Raw genomic sequence first — 19,579 nt, 5'->3', positions numbered from 1 at the left:
AGTTCACAGCTTTATGGCCAGCTCTTGTCAAGTACGACTGACCAGCCTTGCTCTCCAACATTTTCGTGGCTTTACAGAGCTGATGTCTGACCCCAAAAAATTGGGGAGTGCTAACAGATACTAAAATTAACTGCTGGACTAATTAATCTGCTTTCAACCATGCTGTATTCTGCTTAAGGCTGCACCTGAAATCCTAGAGACCTCATTCAAAAAAGAATCATTAGTTTCTTATTGGTTCGGCCATCTGTAATGTGGAGCAATGGGCTGGTGAGAGGTTTAAACAGGGATGTGGACAGCTCTGAAATGTTCTCATTACAGGTTAGAATCATAAAATATCTCAAGTTGGAAGTGACCTATAAGGATCATTGAGTCTAACTTCCTGTCCTCACAGGACTACCTAAAGCTAAACCATATGATTTAAGAGCATCATCCAGGCGGTCCTTGAACTCTGGCAGGCTTAGTGCTATGACAGTTTCCCTGGGGAGCCTGTTCCAGTGGCTGGCACCCTCTCAGTGAAGAAAAGTTTGCAGTGTGTCAGTCCTAGAATGCTAGGGACACCAGAGCAATGGCCTTTTCAGTTAAGAGCTTGCTGTGACATGTTCAGTTTTTGCCCTCTGGTGCTATGGCACCAGACAGTGGTGGAAGAAGCACCCTCAGAAGAATGCTTAGAAAAGTTACACTGTCTCTGCTAGTGCTGCCTCTCTGCTCTTCAAACTCGTTCCAATTCTCACATCCACTTAAGCTCACCTAAAAATAAAGTGATACCTGAAGTCCTAGCCTCGGTTGAATTATTTTTTTCCTGTTTTATGGCACTTTTTATCAGCGAATCTTAAAGTACTTAATAAAGAAGGGCAAATAGAGTTATCCCATTTTACACTTATTTAGGAATGCCTTATGGAACTGGCAAAACAGGAAAAAGTAATGGCTGCATTTAAAAGGTCCATGGGCACCTTGGTTTAAAGTAAGATATTTTTGGGCCAGTTTGAAGTCATCAGTAGTAAGTCATCTCCAGTGAGCAAATTTTAATGGCAGACAACTTCCTGTACTGTATTAATTGCTTATTTTTTCCTTGTAGTAACAGTACCAAAATGCTGATGCCAGTGCAACTCTGACAGTCATGTGTGCTCTCTCTTACAGCTGTCAAGCCTCCCACCGCGCCTCCTGTCCAGCCAGGAGAGAACCGGAAAGCAGATAATATAGTTACCATCACAGGTATCTCTGTATGCTTGTTTATCATCTTTACCACCATTCTCATCACCCTCTGGAGGAAGCTCTGCAGAGCTCAGAAATGCAGTACCGCTGTCCGACGAAACTCTGTCCATTCCCCTGGCTTCCGGAAAAACTCCGACGAGGAGAACATTTGTCAAGGCAACAAGCAGCGGGACAGCTTTGCTGAAGGAGGGGGTGCCCTTGTTAACATTCCTCTGACCTACAGGCGAAGCCTCCAATTTGCCCAAGAAGATGATGCCTCTGGAAGTGAAAACTTGCAGCCAAATGCCCAAAAAATAATCCCTCCAATTTTCAGCTACCGCCTGGCACAACAGCAGCTGAAAGAGATGAAGAAGAAAGGCCTGACGGAGACCACTAAGGTGTACCATGTCTCTCAGAATCCTCTCACGGACACAGTTGTTGGTGCCACCACGATGCTTCCCCTGAGCCAGGAAAGCCAAGAGGAGGTAGCAGCAAACAAATTTCGGATCAAATCTCCATTTCTGGACCAGCCAGCCAGTCAGCACAAATTCCTGGGGGAAAGCTCTCACCCCAGGCTGGATTTTCCGTTCTCACAGGCCAATCCTGCAGTGAGCCCTACCCAAACCCTAGTAAGAAGAGCTCATTTCAAGCACCAGGATAACAGAGCAGACTTGCCCGAGAGGGGCTGTCACAGAAACTCACAGTTTAGAAGAACAGCCAGTTTCCATGAAACTAAAAAGGCCAGGCCTTTCAGAGAGAGAAGCATGTCCACTCTCACACCCCGACAGACTCCTCTCTACAACTCCAGGACCAGGACATGGGACCAGAGCTTGGAGGACAGGACACGGCCAAAATCCAGAAATGCTAATCCAGCATGTGAAAAGCTGGATCAGCCCCACAACACTGTACTGGGGTGTGAACCACAGGGCCATGGCACAAAGTCCCACCACAGGGCAGGTCCTCCAGTGAGGAAGCTGGACCTGATCACTGACCGCCAGCCTGCTGGTCAGGAGAAGGCAGCTGAAAAACCTGAGCCCAGCCGAAGTAAGAGGGGCCCTTCACCTAACCCCAGAGGCATGTGGCGGAAAGAAACAGGCTCAAATGGCAAAGATAATTCCCAGAGAGGCCTGAGTGTAAGCCCTGCCCAGCACCGTAGGGACAAGTGCCAGAGCTTCCCCTTGGACCCTGAGTTTGCCTTTTATGATAATAGTACTTTTGGCTTAACAGAGGCAGAGCAGCAGATGATTGACCTCCCTGGGTATTTTGGTTCAAATGAAGAAGATGAAACAAGTACTCTAAGCATTGAGAAGCTGGTGATCTGAGTGACTCATTGCGGCCCTGCAGGAGGGGCATGCGTGGTAGAGAATCTGCAGGATCAGTTGGCTTCTGGTAGAAGAAGCAACAGGAATCACGTTACCTTCACATGGAGCAGGAGGGAATAATGCCCCTGATCTGGTTTGTGGGAACATATTCCTTTCTAATTACTGAAAAGTGCTTTCATATAGTATTTTTTTGTATGCATGTGTGTACAATACACACAAAATACACTGGGAAAGCACATGTTAGTGAAGACATGACCCAGGAATAGCCAATAGATTTTATTGCCTAAAGCGGTCATGTTTCATGAATCAAAGATGATGAGTGCCACTGATCTAGCCTTTCACACCTTGTGGACTCTGTACTAGTAGACTGTGACATACTGAGGCATCCATTGTACAGCATCCTCAACCATCTGCCATGATTAATGAATGATTTCCCATTTAGAAAGGACAAACTTCTAGTGGTGAGCAGTTTTTATCATTTTTCTGGTTAGCGTCATTGAACTGCTGTAGTTGCTCAAATAAGTCCTCTGGTGAGGGTTTTTTAGCGGGTTGCATGGAAGTGCAAACAATTGATGCTGAATACTTGGAGTGAATTTAAAATTGAGGAGGCATTTTTCATCATTCAAGACTTTGATATTTTCTTTCTGTCAATATTTATGCCAGGAAAACAATGATGTACAGATATTTGCAAGAAATTTTTGGAAAAGGCATGCTACAGGGAGGGCAAAGAAAACAGATGATCAGATTTTAGTCCTTGCAGAAATGTTACTGCAGAATGTTACCTGTAAAAAGCACTGAGAACTGTTGAATCATGCATCCTTTCCATAATTATCCTTTCCTTTATTAATTTTTTTAAATGTAAATATATTGACAACAATACTACTACAGCAAGATCAAAATAAATTAAGAACAAAACCAGCAAACAACAAGATTATTTGGTTAATACCTGTTATGTTAACAAAAATTAAAAATAAAATGACAACATCTGGTGATTCACAGAGAATCTTACAGACTCATAGAATCATTTAGGTTGGAAAAGACCTCTAAAATCATCAAGTTCAACCATTAATGTAACAACACCATGTTTACCACTAAACCATATCACCAAGTGCCACATCCACATGCTTTTTGAACACTTCCAGAGACCGTGATTCCACCACTTCCCTGGGCAGCCTGTTCCAACGCCTGACCACCCTTTCAGTGAAGAATTTTTTTCTCATATCCAATCTAAACCTTCCCTGGCACAATATGAGGCCTTTTCCTGTGGTCCCGTGACTTGTTACTTGGGAGAAGAGGCGGACCCCCACCTTGCTACAAGCTCCTTTCAGGTAGTTGTAGAGAGCAGTAACAGTGAAGTACAACAACCATCTGTTGTTTATCTGTTGTGCTTTAAAACTAGAGATCACAAATTTGCCATTATATGTTGCTGCAAGTATTCAGAGTTGGGTTGGAAACCTGGTTAACAACAGAGCCAGGGCTCAGGCCAGAAAGAATGACTTAGAGACTTTGCTTGCCATTTGTTGGGATAACTGTCTCTCCAGGGACTTGCAAAGAGCAAGGTGATGCTAGTGGGCAAAAGCAAGAAAAGAGGAGGTGCTGCTCATGGAGGTAGGTATGAGAGAAGACAGATTTAGGCGGTGGACTAAATCTTAAATCTTAGGTGATCAGTCTTAAATCAGTTCTCCCATAAGGAGCCCAACCCTACATGCCCTTTAATGTGCCTTGTGGGTGTGAAGGAAAAATTAGCATGTGCTCTGTTCTCTGGAAGGAGGTGCTATCTTTCTCAAAATGGGCTTTCTGGGCAGAAAGATAGGTTTCCCAATCCCACACTTCCCCCCTCCTCCCCCCCACCACAAAGCAACAGCAATTTTAAAGGAAGAGCAGCATCACCGTGTGTCAGCTGCCAGTTATGGCACCCCACTGAAGTGTCCAAAGCATGCACAGGTAGTTTGACAGGCACACAGTGTCACTTGCTGTGACAACCTAGGAGCAAAAAGACTCTCAGCATTTGGCCACCAGAATCAAACCTGGCTGTTTGAATGGCCTTTTTGATGGGTGAAGTTTTGAAGCTGCTGCTGGAGTAGCAGATCCGACTTGCAGGGTGATGTGAGCTCCCTCTTTCCCAGAGGAGCTGGGAGCTGTGCCAACAGGGCACATTGGTGTTCAGCCTTTGGCCCAGCATGGCATTTGTACTGGCTATGCGTTCCCACAATCTGTCAGCTTGAAATGCTGTTTAAAGCATGTAAGAACGTGTCCACGCTTGAAGAGTTATCCAAAGGCAGTCAAATGTAATGAGTCTTTAAATTGACTTAAATGAGCTGGAAATCAAACCTCTGAAGCAATTGCTGCTCAGGTTACTCACCACCCCTGTAATAAGGTAAACTTTGCAGTATGAAGCACATTCACCCTGAAGCAGAGATCTGTCAGACTTGGAGCTGCAGGGCTACAGTATCTTTTAAGCTTTGTTGAGCCTCTCAGCATGGGAAACCCTGGAGAAACAGGAGATCAAATGTACAGCACAGCAACATTCAGCAAGCATTCCCCTAACCTTTAGTGGGAGTGATTTGAGCTTGGCAGTAGCCTTCAGATCAAATAAGTACTCAGCTAGTGGCATTTTACCCTGTTTATTGAGATAAAGGGGGTTCTGAAATGCTTCCTGGAGTTTGCTGTGGGAGCTTAAGGCTCCAGCACAAAGCCCTGTGACCTCTGCATCTCCAAGGGGGTCCCCTGTGCCACAGGAGGGCAGAGAAGGAGGAGTGTTGCTCTAAATCAGATGCTGCTTCCTGCAAACTTCCCAGTGTTGGGCTGTCTTCAGAACAGCTCCTGTAATGCATTAAATGTGCTTAGGTACATTTTACAAAGACAACGAGGCAGACCCCTTCCCTCCCAGCTTGTCATACCTTGTCCCCTCTTTCTCTCTCAGAGACAGAAAAAGCACCATAACATTGATGCTGGCTGAAGGCAGTCCAACAATAACGCCTGCCTTTCCATACTGACATAGAGGGAAACAGGCTCCATAGTCTGGACTTTACATCGCTCATTGCTCACTCACTGGGGAACTTGACCAGGTGGCAGTTGTCTGACTAAGCCCTGCTGACTTTATTTCCAGCTTGATACTTCATTATCAGATGGGTTATTGGCTGCTTAATGAACTGTGAAATTGCTAATGTTGTCCCTTCAGTGCTGTAGTTTCTGCGGTCTCTAATCTTTACCCTGTTTCCTTAGCCCTCTACTGAAAAATGGGATTTAGCATCACTGGCCAGAAGGCATTAACTGATTTCACTCACATTTCTCTGGGTCTTCAATGTAGACAAAAGCCATCCTTAGTGCCCTCAGCACTTCATCAGTGGCCACACAATTATAATCTGTGCAAAGTCATTTCTTATGTTCCCAACATGCAGTTACAACCTTGCACTAAGATTTTACCCTAGTAAAACACAGAAGTATAGATCAGAAGGGAAATAGCAAGTGCTAGCTCTTTGCAGCTCTTTCTTCACAAGGGCAACCTCATTTCAGACAGGTAGGTGCACATTTCATTCCAAGTGGGTATACTTGGGAAAAGGGTGGGGCTGCAGTCTTGTGAAGGGCACAGACTTTAGGAACATGGCTCCCTAGAGTGCTGCCCACTGCACTCCAGTGTTCACATTTGTAATAATCACTGGGATGTCTAGGAAGCAGTGAGAACAGGGTTTACCTCTCGACAAAGCAGAGTAACCAAACCAAATTTTATACTTAACCTTCACCACATGTCTCTGCATTGTCTCCTGGACAGCTTTAGCCATGGAAATTAAACTTACCTTGCAGACCCTCTCAATTACCTAGGACAACAAGTAGAAAAGAATTGGAGCCAATACCAAAGGAATGCTTTTCTCATATTATGACCTTTACAAGATTTTAATCCAACTTTCTGCTCAAGTTCCTACTGTTAAAAACCAGATAAAAAGTATTAAGTCCTACTCAGCTGGGTTTATTTCGTTCTTTATGGATGTACATACAAATGACAATATGTATAGATCTAAAAGCCAGTAAATGGAAAAGAGCTACCGGTTAAAAAAAATATTGTAAATCATAAAAAAATTAGGCTTATTCTACATCACAATAGTTAAATGACTTGCATCAAGCTGATACTGCTGTTCATTTTTAACTGTTGCTGTTAACAACTTGTGGAAAATAAACTTTCAGTGTTCCATTTCTTTCAGTCATTTGTATTGCTCTTTTGCTTCACTCCAATGAGACAATGAAAGTAGTTTGCCCTGTGGTTCAACCACTTTCTACTTTCTAATTCCTTTTCACTAACCCAAAGTCATCTGGTAAATTACAGGAGAATGTACAAATGAATCATGTCTGCATTTTAGGAACTCCTAAGAATATCTGTGCTCAACTAAATTTAGTAAAATCTACCTAATTTTAGTCTGGGGCTTAAATCTGGTCGGCAGGGTTGTCTTTGCATTAATGTGTTGCAGTGTGCTGTAGCAGTGGATCTCCAGCAGGAAGCTGTTGGCAATGGAACCCAGTGCCCACATTGTCCCTATTGTGGAGGTTTACTTTGAAATAGTCTTAGTCTGGGTGTACGTTAGCAGCTGGAGCACATCCATCCACGTTTGGTTTCACACACTCCAGAGGCACTCTGATACTGAAGTATGGCAATTTAGAACCATAGGGAGAGTTGCTTAGAAACATCTCCTGAGGCAGAACAAAACGCTGGTAAAAGGCACACCAGATGAAGTCCAATTTCCCATTGCTTTGTTCTTTCTGTTCTGATGTCCTCATAATTGAAGCACTGATGGTTAAAATCAAGATGAGAAAGGTTTAGACCTCGAAGAGTATAGATAGATTACAGGACATGCTTAGAATCATAGAATCATAGAATCAACTGGGTTGGAAAAGACCTCCAAGATCATCAAGTCCAACCCTTGATCCAACACTGCCATGGTTATTAGGTTGATCATTCGAAGTCCAGAGAGCTTTTAATAGACATTTTCCAACAAATTCCTGAAAACTACTGAAAAAGAAATCTGTGGTTATCCCATGACTGAGATCCATATGTTTTCTGTTAAATTTTTGTCTGGCTATGCTCAAACAACTCTTGCTGTTAGCTTCAGGTAGCAGAAGCAGGTGCAACTCCAGTTATCACAGTGCAGGTTTGGCAATTGGCAGCAGCAGAGAACCAGCTATCAACTTATACAATTCTTTTCAGCCTGTACTTTTTCTCTTTCCAAAGCAGCAGGTTTCAGCTGCCCTGACTGTTCTCTCCATCTCCACTCTCACCGTCAATGAAGAACGGAGCCCTGATTTTCATGGCTGAATATTTCAGCGAGTACCACATCCCATGCCACGTAGACCAAACCATGCCATCGTCATGGGAGCCCTTGTACCTTCCTCGTCTGTAGTATCGTCCATTGAGGTTTGCGGCATGGCACCTTGTGACGATGTAGGAGAGGGAAAAAGGGAATTATGCTTAGCGTGGGAAGATATTGCATCATTGCAGTGCAGTACAGTTTTCACACAACATACATTTAGAAATACCAGGGTGGGATGGAGATGTGGTTAGTGCACTTAGTGGAACCCAAACAAGTATATGGGTCATACTAAAGCAGACACACTAGTCACAGAATTCAACCTGTAGACTCCTTCAGGTGTATTAATTACAGACATTATAACCACAGTGCCTAAACAGAGGGGTGTAGTGCCATTTGTTAGGCTCTAGCTCAAGTGTAGGCAGCTCCATATTGACACTTAAAAATGCAGATGTCTTTTAATGAAAGTGAATCCTACTATTGATGTAGCTTCACTGATTTCAATTGTTATGTGATGAGGGTCTGGCCAGAGGGGCTCATCCTGCAGTAAAGCAGAGAAAAACTCAGAGTGGTGTGCCCATGGTCCCAGGGCAGGTGAACCTGAGTCCCTGCCCATTGATGTGTGACATATGCCCAACTAGCAAATATACCATAACATCTGTTATGGGATAGCTCACCCCCTAGACATGCTCCACAAGAGAGAAATGTCCTTTGTACATACTTCAGCTTGCAATGGGTACAGTTGTTTTCTTTTCTGGAGTATAACCCAAAGCACTTTTAGGAATTTTAACTGGGCTTTTTTCCTTCCAGGTCATTGGCCCCTATGCATTTGTTCTGACCCGTTTTCCTAAAGTGAATACAACTTACCTGTGGCCCATTTCTTAAAATGAATTCAACTTACCTGCTTTGCTATAATGAAAGAAGCAGTTTGCTTTCCTTTGAGGATCTGTAGGTGTGAACATCTTAGGTTTGGCTTTGCAAGGTGGCAAATGAACACAGCAACCTCCAGCTGCTGTAAGGCAGGCAAGTCCTCTCAGCTGTACAGCCACCCACACTCGACTCATCCGAGAGGAATCAGCTATTTTCCATACCTGTTAAACCACCAACCGCCCTTATTCTCTGATGCACAGTTGCCTGCCAGGAATCGATCGTGATCCTTGTCAAATGTGGTGAACTGCATCCCTCTATGAGAGGCTGACCACTGATCTTCAAAATTGCTCCCAGCAGACAGAGCGTCGCCAGCGTTACCAGAATATGTGCCAAACCATAACCTGTAATTGTCCTGCAGGAATATGTAACACATGTCTTTGATATCAGCTCATTCTGTCCTTCCTCCCATTCTTGAGATCAAATTTGCTCTGGCCATTTTATCCACTTTTGAAGTCAAGGGTGACTTTTGTCTCCGTGCTTTAATGATCCTAGTGCAGATCAATGAAGGATTTAAATTTCCAGAAGGGATTGCTAATTAGTGCTGCTGCTACAAAGGGCTTCAGGTTTGTCGTGGTTCAACAACCACTTCATACACTCTACAGCAAGATGAAAGGCTCTTTCTAGCTGACCAAGAACAAACTTAGCAAAAAACTCTGCCAAGTAGTTGCCTTCATAAACTGATCAGTTGTTCAGCTAGAATAAATTCTTAGGCATTTTGCTCTTCCAAGGACTAGAAGTCATCTGATTTCTGGCTAAATGGTCTGGTCCTGGTGGGAATAATTAGAATAATAGTTCCATTGTGCACAGCTAACAGGTCTAAGAGACATTTGATTTGAGATGGATGATTACTTTTGTGTTGTGGGCTTTCTCCTGTCATCATAGTCCTCCTTTCTTTATGAAAAATGGCAATAAGGTATTAAAATGAAGCTGTTCAAACTTTTAATAAGAAAGCTCTAATCACAAACTGAGCATAATGTGTACATTTCTGGAGCAGTGATGGAGTTGGTACTAGGACTGGTCCATGCAATGGAACTCATGTCCTTGTTTATTTGGGCTACTTGCATGTGGTGTTCAGAAAGGCAAGCCTGCAAAGAACAGCACCTGTATGGAGCAGGATGCTGTCTACAGCTAGGAAGCAAACATGGAAATACAGGCTGTTTCTGTCTTTGGGCTTTCTGTGTCTGTAGCATGAGGTGTAGTGCTACAGGTACCTCTTTTCAAGATAGGAACTTACAACTGCTCTTTCAAGGCTTTGATTAAAGTTCACTGTTTTATTTTAAAACAAGGTAGAGAGGGTTTGTTCTGGTGCTTGCCTTTTATGTGACAGTCTGAAACATTCCCTTAGGAAGTAGGAGAATAGGGTTCCATTTTGTTGCAGAGGTTCAAACCCTAAGGGTCTTCTCACTCGCAGCAGACTTTTTTAATCATGAGACTAGAGGCAGGAACATATCTCTGTGCCCTGCAGCAGAGAGATGCACTACCATAGAGCTGCCTTCAGTGCCGCAGCAGAGATAGCAAGAGAGCTACACACATGGTTCTGTCACCTGGTGACTTTGACACTCCACAGTTGTAAGGGAAAGACCCCAGGCTTCTGTCCCTGCTCCCAGGACTGTTTGTCAGTTAGACAAACTAGGAAGCCCAGGGAACCACAGAAGATAACTTTTGCAGAGCTGTAGTTACAAACCTGATACTGGTCTGATGCTGCATATCAGATGCACCACCCTCACAGACCAAAACAAGCAAGTCATGGTTCTCCCCCTTTCTTACCTGCTCATTTGCAAGTTGGAAATTTTCATAGACTGCGTAACGTCTTTCCCCATTCCAGTCCATCAGTTCAATCTTTAATGAGCTCTCTCCTAAACATAAAGTTGTGTCCTGTTAGATGAACTATCTAATGCAAATTACAAAGAAATCTGTAGAGGAAAAATACTTGGACCTCTAGCAAGTAGGTCATAGATGTGGTCATTGCCCAGCCAGTATTCGTCATTCTTGCCCTGGAATCTCCCAAATCCCAGTTTGTATTCGTCCCATTTCCTGCAGTGAGATACAAATATCAATTTCAGCATGTGAGGGAATTAGGCAGTTTGTGACACTTGGATATGGTAACAAGAAAAATTTCACCTGTATTTCTAGATACTGTTTTCTGAAAGTATCCGACTCATCACAAGCTGAGCTGAGATTTGTCACTTTGCCTTAGAAGTAAGTACAACTCACAGCTTACTTTTTCTCCTGCTAAACCTGTGCACACACATATATTGGGATCAAACCTTCAAACTGGCAGATGTGATGCTCACAGGGTGAGGTTGTCAGTTAGATGAAAAGGGAAAGCAGAAGCTGTCACATTGGTCTTCAGCAAAACACCTGATATTGTTCTTCACCAAGTCATAATTCACATGATTTATGTATTATCTTTGATATTCACATATACTTCCTGTGTATCATCATTTCCAGTTTTAGTAACCCTGTGTTTATTCCCACTTTCATGTTGCTATTATGGATATTGAGTCTACCTGACCTACATACTAGTCAATGCTCCTCTTCGGGATGTTTTCCATTCACTTGAACTGCCATGGCCAGATAGCTGTCACTCTCTGGGCAAGCCAGCTTAGAGCCAGTTGAGGTAGCTTTGCAATGGACTGAACAGACTTTAAGAGGCACTAGATAATCCCTGAAATTGTGTGTGCTGTGATAGTGAAATAATCTGCATGGGGACATTTCTTCTTTACTGGGCTACCAGAGCATCTCTCCTCCTGTAAATTTCTGTGTGAAAGTCACCTCTCTGGGACTTTGCATAGAGAAAGGACAATCTGGTTTGGCATCTTTTTGAATTATCTAAATACGGTAATAAATCTTACAACATGCTGAACATAATTCCTGATATGGAAACAGGTGTGTTCAACAAATCTCAGTCTATGCACTGGCAGCAAATACCTGCCAGTTTGGAGCTTTTGACAGTCTCCAATAATGATAAAACAAATATGCATTCAAATGCAGAAAAGCTATGGAAAGGATATGATAGGTCCAATTTGAAAATGGCCTCTTGCTGCCAGTAGGTACCACCAGATTGCTCTAATCTGAAGTAATCATCCAATATGCAAGACTAATATATAGTCTTGCATATCCTGCTTCACAAGGGTGGGGGTTTGTCAGGCAGCAGGACAGGGGTGGGAGCTGTTGGCCTGCCTGAAAGCCCTCTGGATGCAACAACGATGCACCCACCTGTTGAAATTCTCCCTGCCGTTACTCCGCCGTTGGATGACCGTCCACCCCCCTCCATCAGACATGTCACAGTACACCAGGAAAGGCTCTCGGTCTGCTCTGGGCCTGATTCGGTAGTAGCCACTTTTGGTTTTCTTCCGATTATACACTGCAGAGCAATCTAGGCAGAGTGGTATCTGTTTGTTAAATGGTGTGGTGGGAAAGCAAAGGGATATGTGCCACCAAGAGAAGACATCACTGAGAGGCTGTGTGGGACAAGAACACTTGGCTAGCCTGTGTATAGCTATGCAAGCCCTGGAAAATCAAAGCAAATGGTTCAGCAATGTAGTAGCAAGGCTATTTTGCAAATGGCTGGGCCTGACAAAGAGCAGCCTTTACAGCCATGCCTTCTGAGGGAATCATTCCCAAATCTTTGGTGAGATACAGGACAGCTGCAGCTTAGGCTGAGGCTATAACATTATAGTCATGCAGGACTGAAACCATCTCTGTCAGCAAGATCATTTGCAGGGAAGCTAATTTCCATGTGGACAGTAAGGTGACCTTAGTTGTATTTCAGATAGAATCAGGGAACAACAATTCTAAAATAAGAGGCTAAGCTTCTGTGACCAGCTCTACAAGGGCTGTATCAGGACAGAGCCTTTCAGGACCTCAGTGTTCTGCACTTTCAATGTAATCCCCACAAAGGATAAAATCTTGGGCACAGGCAAAGATGCCATTTATGACCATGTTCTCAAAATAACACCAAAGAACATGCATGCCTGTTACTCTCCCACAGAAGTGATGAAGGAACTGAGGAATGGGGAGGCTTGGCTCCTCTAAACAGGTTTCAGTGCCTGCAGCTGAGCTAGGCGCTCTGAAATTCCCTAAGTCACTCAGGGGAAATGGGCTCTTCAAGAGCAGGGCCCACCTTTTCCCAAAGCAGGTGCCTAAAGTTAAGCCTAATGGAAAATGTGAGAGGTGGCTGTTCCTCTCTGCAGCAGAGTCCCAAGTGAGAAGCCCAGCTTCAGGTGTCCATGTTGTGCTTGGATGTTAGCTGCCTAAAGATTGGCCAGCTGACTATTTGCTGCTACCAGCACCACTAGTCAGCTCTTCTCCTTCCCATGTATCTGCATTTTAGAATACAATCCACTTAAAAAAATTTAAAACTTTTAGCAGAATTAAAATATGATACATGAGACACTGTTGGGAGAAATTAACATTATGGCATGTTACTGCAAACTGTACCTTGGTCATAAACTATCAAATTTCCACTGGTTGTGGGTAAAAGAATCTCATGCTGCATGGTCCTGTTGCCTGAGAACAGCCCACTTTTTGTTCTGTGGTAAGTGTTCTCCAGGATGTCCTTCAGTTGCAGGTCGTATAAGTAAAGCAAGTCTTGAAGTTGTTTTAACCTTTGTCTTAAATTATTGTTGTCTAGGAGGCAGATATCTTTGTCCTATGGAGAAAATGAAAGAACCCCCCCATGCTTCAGTCAGTGGTAAGTACAGAGAGGCAGAGAGAGGAGTATCTGTCTCCTCTTGACCCTAACATATCACATTGCCACTGTGGATCAAAATGATTTGATGGTCCTGTCTTGCTAAGATACACAAATCTTGCACAGGATGAGCTGTTAAGTTGAATCCAGTGAAAATGGTGTTTCTACAACAACCTTGGCATTGATCAGAGCATGCCAAAAACTTACTTTGGACAAAAATAATTTGTCTTGACCCCCATTAAATGAGCTCAAAGGGAAGGTTTGCAGACTACGAAAATACTCAGATTGATAAGAGGGAGAAAACTCGGCTCTTGCACTGCAGACAGGGCAAAACAGCAAGGTTCCAGAATCATCTTTGTGTAAAACTGGAAGATAAAAGAGCTGATATTTTGGCTATAAAAATATATATTTTTAAAAAAGAGCTTGTTGTTGTTTTTAATTCTTAGCAATGTCAATTCTGTCAGACAGCTGCACAGCCCTTAATGCTGTGAAAACCCTGTATTATCACTACAAGAAGAGTAACATTCCTTTCGTTGCAGGTAGATGTTTTCTTGCTCTACTCTTACAGATCTCCATCCCTCTTGTGAGGGAACATCCATCTCTGTATGACTGGGAATGGCGAACTGTTGAGAGATTGTACAGACGCTAACTGAAACATACTCACGGAAAACCTGGGTGCAGGTGAGCTGAAGCTGACCAGGAGAAGAAGCAGCAGCAACCTGTGCATCATGACACACACTTCTTATAACCTGAAAAGAAGCCATAGATAAGCTGCACTGGAGGTTTCTTTAGTTCCTCTCACCCTAATCCCCCTCACGGCTATGTTAATTCCCCAGAAAATGCTGTAGGATTTGTTAAGGAGGTTGCTTGAAACTACAGACGGGACAAAATCAGAGGAAAGATGCATATTAAGGCGAAGCTAAAGCACCAGTGCAGCATGCTGACAGGGGCATTGAGCCTTAGGTCTGAGCTCCTGATTCCCTGTAGAAATAAAACCCTGTGTGACTTTCCAGCAGCCTCTTCTCCCAAGTGTCCACACAGTTGGGAAGTTACTCAGCAATCACACCTCCTTGGAGCACTCTTGCAAAAATCACACAGTGTTTATTCAGTTCAACCTCCCCAAAGTTACGAAGAATTTTACCTCCTGGGTTGAGCGACCATGGACATTGCCCCTCCTCAGTCCCTGGAGTGGTCTGTCAGGATGGGATTACCTCGAATGCCAAGGGCAGAAGTCACACATATGACAGAGTGGAATGGGATAGTTTTTCCTTGGATTTCAGTGGAAAAGATCTCTGCTGCCAATCTGCCCCAACACACAGATGTGACTTTCACTGGAGAAAAGCTAGAAAAAAATGATAAGTGCTGACACTGGGAACACGCAGTTGAGTGGGAGCGAACAGTACAAATTGTTCCCAGTGCACTTGCATGATGCTTTAAAAAAAAAATTAGAAAAAAAAAATCTGAAAAATAGGCTAAAACCAACCCCCCTGCTTCACATCTGGAAGTGCTGCAGAAACTTGGCTACCCAGCTCTATTCTCTGAGTGACGTGCTTTGTTCCAGCTATGGCTCTACTAGCATCTTTGCAGCGGCTGATGCTAGAGCTGCTTCCAGAGCCAGCAACAGGGGACTCCTCTGCCAAGATGGGCAGGCAGGGCCCAAAGCAAGCCAAGGGAAGATCTCCATGCAAGTCACCCATAAAAGATGTTGTGCAGAAGGATGTCCCAGCACATGGTAATTTTTCAGCTCATAGAGAGCAGAGTTCAATATTACAGCAAGGGATCACTGCCAGCCCACGACCACTAGTGCTGTTCACGCCCCCCACAGCCATGCCAGTGCTGCAGCACTGGTGCTGAGGTCAGAATCAGGCTCCACGCAGAGCACGTGGGTAGAGGCAAAAAGCTAACAGGAAGGATGGGTTTGAGCGACAGCTCCTGAAAACTAGAGAGTGCAGAGCAGAGGGAAAGAAAGCAACTCCATCCATGCCTTTATCAACACACGAAATGAACATACCTGTAACTTGCCTTTCTTCAGACCTCCTTCTAATGAGGTTATTGTCCTTGAAAGTCAACTGTGAAAGAAAGTGATCATAAACCTAGCTGCTTTTCTAGAGGTTGATGAGATTTCCCTCTCCAGAAGGCCCACATCAAGGGCACAGATGAAGAATGTTTCACAGCACCAGGCAGTTTCACAGAAAAGATACTCGCAATTCCTCATGGGAAAGTTAACCAAATCCCGGGTTTTCTGTTGTTACCCAATACTCATCTTGCTGCTTTCCAGGGACAATAAGCGACAGCAGGCTGCTATCAACAGTGCTCTCCAAAGGAAGGGGGAGAAGGTTTCTGCTGCTTGTGTACTATTACCCACCTTATTTGACTAGGAAGCTCAACCAAGGCTGACTTCTTTAAGTGTTTATATGAATCACTCAGTCTAATGCTCCCAGTGGGAATTTTAGCTCATGTTTTAACACAGCCAGGCTCATTTCGCCAAGTCCTGAAAGGTAGAAATAACACAGCTTTTCCATTCAACATTCCTTTTGCTGTTTAATCTGTTTTATAAGAACACAGCTGTAATGCCAAAGGAGCTGCAAATCTGAAGCAAGAAGTGAACACGGGGGTATTAAGCAAGATTTGCTATTAGACTGAAATCTCAGGAGGTTTGTAGTTGCGTAACTCTCCTCTGAGCTGGATGATTAGATTTGTCTGTTAACACAAACAAAGACATTTGTGGAAAAGAGAAAAAAAACCCAAACCAAACAGATGGGTGACTCCCTTTGCATTAAGGCCAAAGAATTACAGATTACTTTAAAGAAAACAGCAAGAATGTTCCATTTTACAGAGTGTTTTTCAGAGGAGAGACCATGGGGACAAAAGACAAGGCATATAAACCCACAGTAAACTTCTGTGCTACTCTCAAGGAAAGCAGGACTATCCAGCTACTACCTAGTACAACAATGCTGTTTGTTTCTTAAAAACTGAATTCCTCTTCTCCCACAAGAACCCTGGCCCATTTCACTGCCAAAGGATTATGCAAACAGTGCTTTTCTTCTCACTTCTTTTCTACCCCCAGTTTTAGGCTGGTGTTGACAGCTATGAAATTAAATGAGCGAAACACCTCCACATCTCCTCCTTAGTGGGTACTTAGCCCTTTCTTCTGTCCCTTTGGCCAAGGACTGCAGCTTACAGCAGGGTACTCAGTTACCTCTACTGGAGCACAGGGAGGCTACGCGTCATCCGCCAGGGCTTTCATTCACGCCAGCATTTTTCGTAGCTGGACACATCCAGACAGCACTCGAGATGCTGCACAACAATTTATGCTCTTGCCTAGGAGGCCAACATTCTCACTGGCCCATGAGCACCTCCTGATCCCAGATGGGATTGCAGCAGGGCTGAGTTTGTGGTGGCAGTGTTGGAGTCATGGTGTGGGCAGCATGGTCAGTCCCTGCAGCTGTCTGCAGGGACAAATGGTTAGGGAGCATCAGGCCTCATGTCACTAAGTCCTGCTGGTCCCTGAGTAGGAGGGAGAGGTGAAGCTACAGTGCCAATGAGACTCATACATGTATGTTATGTGACTGCAGCTTTGCAGGAACAGGACTCAATCTCCAGCCCTTCTTCAGTGACTGCCAAATCATCTCTCAGAATGAAGATGTCTGTATCAGTCTCATGCTCTCTGTAGGACTCCACTAGTGTTGACCTCACCAATGTCTGCATGTGAAAATCCAGTCGGCTGGAACAGGATTCTTGCATACCTGCTTCATGATTAACTTTTTTTCCCAGGCTAGAGGAAGCTTTAGGAATATCTGAAGCACAAGAGAGGAGTTGCCATGAGGCTAAGTTCACGTGAGGTGGGTCTAGCAGGAGGGTGTGTTCATGTACTGCTTCCACTGGCTTGAAGCTAAAATAATCAAGTCATCATAAAGAATGTGGACACTGTGTGATCACTGATGTTTCCTCACAGATATTGAAATCCCTAGTCAACACGACTGTAAATGCTCTTTTTTTTTTTTTCCTGGAAAACACATGCTTCACACATATTCTGCAGTGCAAATTCCTGTTTAGTTACTTGGAATGAGGTCAAATTCCCTTTTCTTAAGAGAGTCAGTGATTCTTGTCAGCAAATACTAACAGTCTCATTAAATAAAAACCTCCCCACCCTGCTGTCCTCCACCTTCCTTTCAGCAAAAGTATTTAGGTACTGAATAACAGTCACAAAAAACTATTATTCACACATTAAATGCACAGCCAGCACATGCAAACTGGTGAATAAATGTGACTGAAGAGAATGGTTCTGGGGTAGCTCTCGATATTCCTACAGTCATTGGACACTGGGGTCCCTCTGAAAAATTGGCTTGGGATGAAGACATGAAGATGACACCTGAAGGATACGCACACCCCCAGAGTCCAAAGAAACATCAGATGGAAGACAGTTGTGGGATCTCAAAACTCTTCCAAGACCAGTTTCTTGTTGTCTGTTTGTTACAAAAGGTGGAAGGGAAGAAATGAGGCAGACTGCTTCAGGCTCCAAAGGAGGCACAGAGACTGAGGATTTCAGAGCAAGTCTCACTGCCTACCTGTGCTCTAGGAAAATTCAGGGTAGTCTGGACTCAGCTCAAAGAAAAACAGATCATTTGCAGTGAATCCAGGGGCTCTATGCATTTGCATTATTTTTATATTTCCCTATCAAATCCCACCATCCATGAACATCCTGCTCAATGGGAGGGACTGCAGACCATGATCTTTTGCAGGCACTGCAAGTGTGGAGGTACCTACCAGGGGCCTGCAGGCCTTTGATGCGTGAGCTAGTATACATCTTCTGTAGGAATCTTGTGCTGCCAGGTTTTTTAAAACAAAGTTAATATATGAGATCTGAAACAAATATTTACTGTTTTTTAATCTAACAATAAAGGGTTTCATCAAAAGTAAGATAAATTTAAGAGATCGGGATGACATCAGAGACCATAGTTTCAATTTATGAAATAACCGAAACTAGTATATGCACATGAGAAGTCTGTGGTTTTTAAGCAAGGAGTAACCACAGAAATCTGTGTAGAAAGAAGAAGTAATAGTGGCAGACCATGAAACATGCTAGATCTGAATGTTTTGATAACATTCAAAGAGCAAATAAATAATTCAGTTTAACTAATGAGTCTGCATGCAGCCTATGAGTATCTAATGAGTTGACACAACAAACGTAATTAGTTTGTAAGTTCCTGAGGGCAAGCACAGGTCCCTGCAATCTCACATGGGGAATAGCTATTCCAAAGGGAATTAGTCACAAGACCAGAGGGAATATGTAGATTATCTGCATGATCTTCTACCTACCTCAGGTCAGAGAACTCCCCTGACTTAATTCCCTCCCATTTGAACTAGAACATTTCTTTGAGAAAGAGACATCTTAAATGCTGAAGAACCAGCCACGAACCTTAGCATGCTTCTCCAATTGCTTAATTATTTGCACTGTTAATTATTATTCTTTTTTTGCCCTGAGTCTAAATGTGCCAAGTCTCATCCTGCAGTCTTTTAATCTCATGAGGCCTTATTCTAAGAAGGGGAAGAGTCCTCTGCTGCCAAATGTCTTTTTCCCTGCTGAAGGCTAGGTCTAGGTACATGCAAGCTGTGTGCCTGCTCCTGTCTGGGAACCCATACCCCTGTTATCTACTTCAGCCACAGGGGAAAGCCAGCAGGGTCATGGAGTGAGGGGTTGCATGGAGCTTTTCCTAGGCAAGGCTGAGAACCACAGCACAAGCGCATTACACTAGTGAGTAGGGCACTTGGCTGGCATGGGGAGGAACAAGTCCTGCTCCTGGAGTGATTTCATTCAAGGCTGTTTGATGTAGAACGTGTACATTGAAGTGAGAAGATTTGTGGGTGGTGTATGACAGTGTGTGGTGGAGGTGGTCTCAACAGGCATGTTGAGAGGACTGCAGGGACTGCAATCCTCTGCCTGGATTTGGGAGCCTGATCCAGTCTAGGCAGGAGTAAGCAGCAGGAATATGTGGCCAGGACATGAACAGGAACAGAACTGCAGGTTCTGAGGTGATCACTGCAGCCCAACAGAGAGGTGCCAAGTCAATGTAGTTGCCTCAAGGGTTAGGCAGTTGCTGAACAAATACCTTTCTAAATCTAAATGTTGATGGTGTAAGTCTGCT

General features: G+C 43.9%; 2 protein-coding genes across 5 annotated transcripts in view; one reads left to right on the top strand and one right to left on the bottom strand.

The window, feature by feature from the left end:
* THSD1 (thrombospondin type 1 domain containing 1) overlaps window positions 1–5,093 on the top strand; it is a 28,920-nt gene extending 23,827 nt beyond the window's left edge. For all 3 annotated transcript variants that reach the window (XM_051780416.1, XM_051780414.1, XM_051780415.1), the window contains one exon: window positions 1,138–5,093. In XM_051780416.1, coding sequence (XP_051636376.1) covers window positions 1,138–2,513 — 1,376 coding nt within the window. In that variant the 3' untranslated portion in view covers window positions 2,514–5,093. The remainder of the gene's footprint in view (window positions 1–1,137) is intronic.
* A 1,366-nt stretch (window positions 5,094–6,459) lies between these two features.
* LOC127467911 (fibrinogen-like protein 1) lies at window positions 6,460–15,746 on the bottom strand. 2 transcript variants are annotated; one of them, XM_051780512.1, is made up of 9 exons: window positions 15,445–15,746; window positions 14,575–14,775; window positions 14,098–14,182; window positions 13,184–13,394; window positions 11,960–12,119; window positions 10,677–10,774; window positions 10,508–10,596; window positions 8,902–9,092; window positions 6,460–7,933 (listed from the first exon to the last, which is right to left on the bottom strand). In XM_051780512.1, exons 3-9 carry the CDS (start codon window positions 14,161–14,163, stop codon window positions 7,744–7,746), a joined length of 1,005 nt encoding a protein of 334 aa, XP_051636472.1. In that variant the 5' UTR covers window positions 14,164–14,182; window positions 14,575–14,775; window positions 15,445–15,746; the 3' UTR covers window positions 6,460–7,743. The 2 variants fall into 2 exon arrangements, with proteins under 2 accessions (XP_051636472.1, XP_051636473.1); XM_051780513.1 differs by lacking the exon at window positions 14,575–14,775.
* Between the last annotated feature and the right edge of the window lie 3,833 nt (window positions 15,747–19,579).

The sequence above is a fragment of the Manacus candei genome, unplaced genomic scaffold, assembly GCF_025592945.1.
Source record: "Manacus candei isolate 608988 ecotype Guabito, Panama unplaced genomic scaffold, ASM2559294v1 h1tg000014l, whole genome shotgun sequence".
Classification (NCBI taxonomy): Eukaryota; Metazoa; Chordata; class Aves; order Passeriformes; family Pipridae; genus Manacus; species Manacus candei.
This window is presented reverse-complemented; position numbering and strand designations above follow the sequence as displayed.

What these genes read in the sequence shown, in the direction of transcription:
- LOC127467911 (XM_051780512.1), bottom strand. Translation starts at nt 14,163, where the DNA reads ATGATGCACAGGTTGCTGCTGCTTCTTCTCCTGGTCAGCTTCAGCTCA. An exon ending in TTTGATAGTTTATGACCAAG is followed by an intron (nt 12,120 to 13,183) that starts GTACAGTTTGCA and finishes CACTCTGCCTAG; the next exon opens with ATTGCTCTGCAGTGTATAAT. An exon ending in CTATGACCTACTTGCTAGAG is followed by an intron (nt 10,597 to 10,676) that starts GTCCAAGTATTT and finishes CTTTATGTTTAG; the next exon opens with GAGAGAGCTCATTAAAGATT.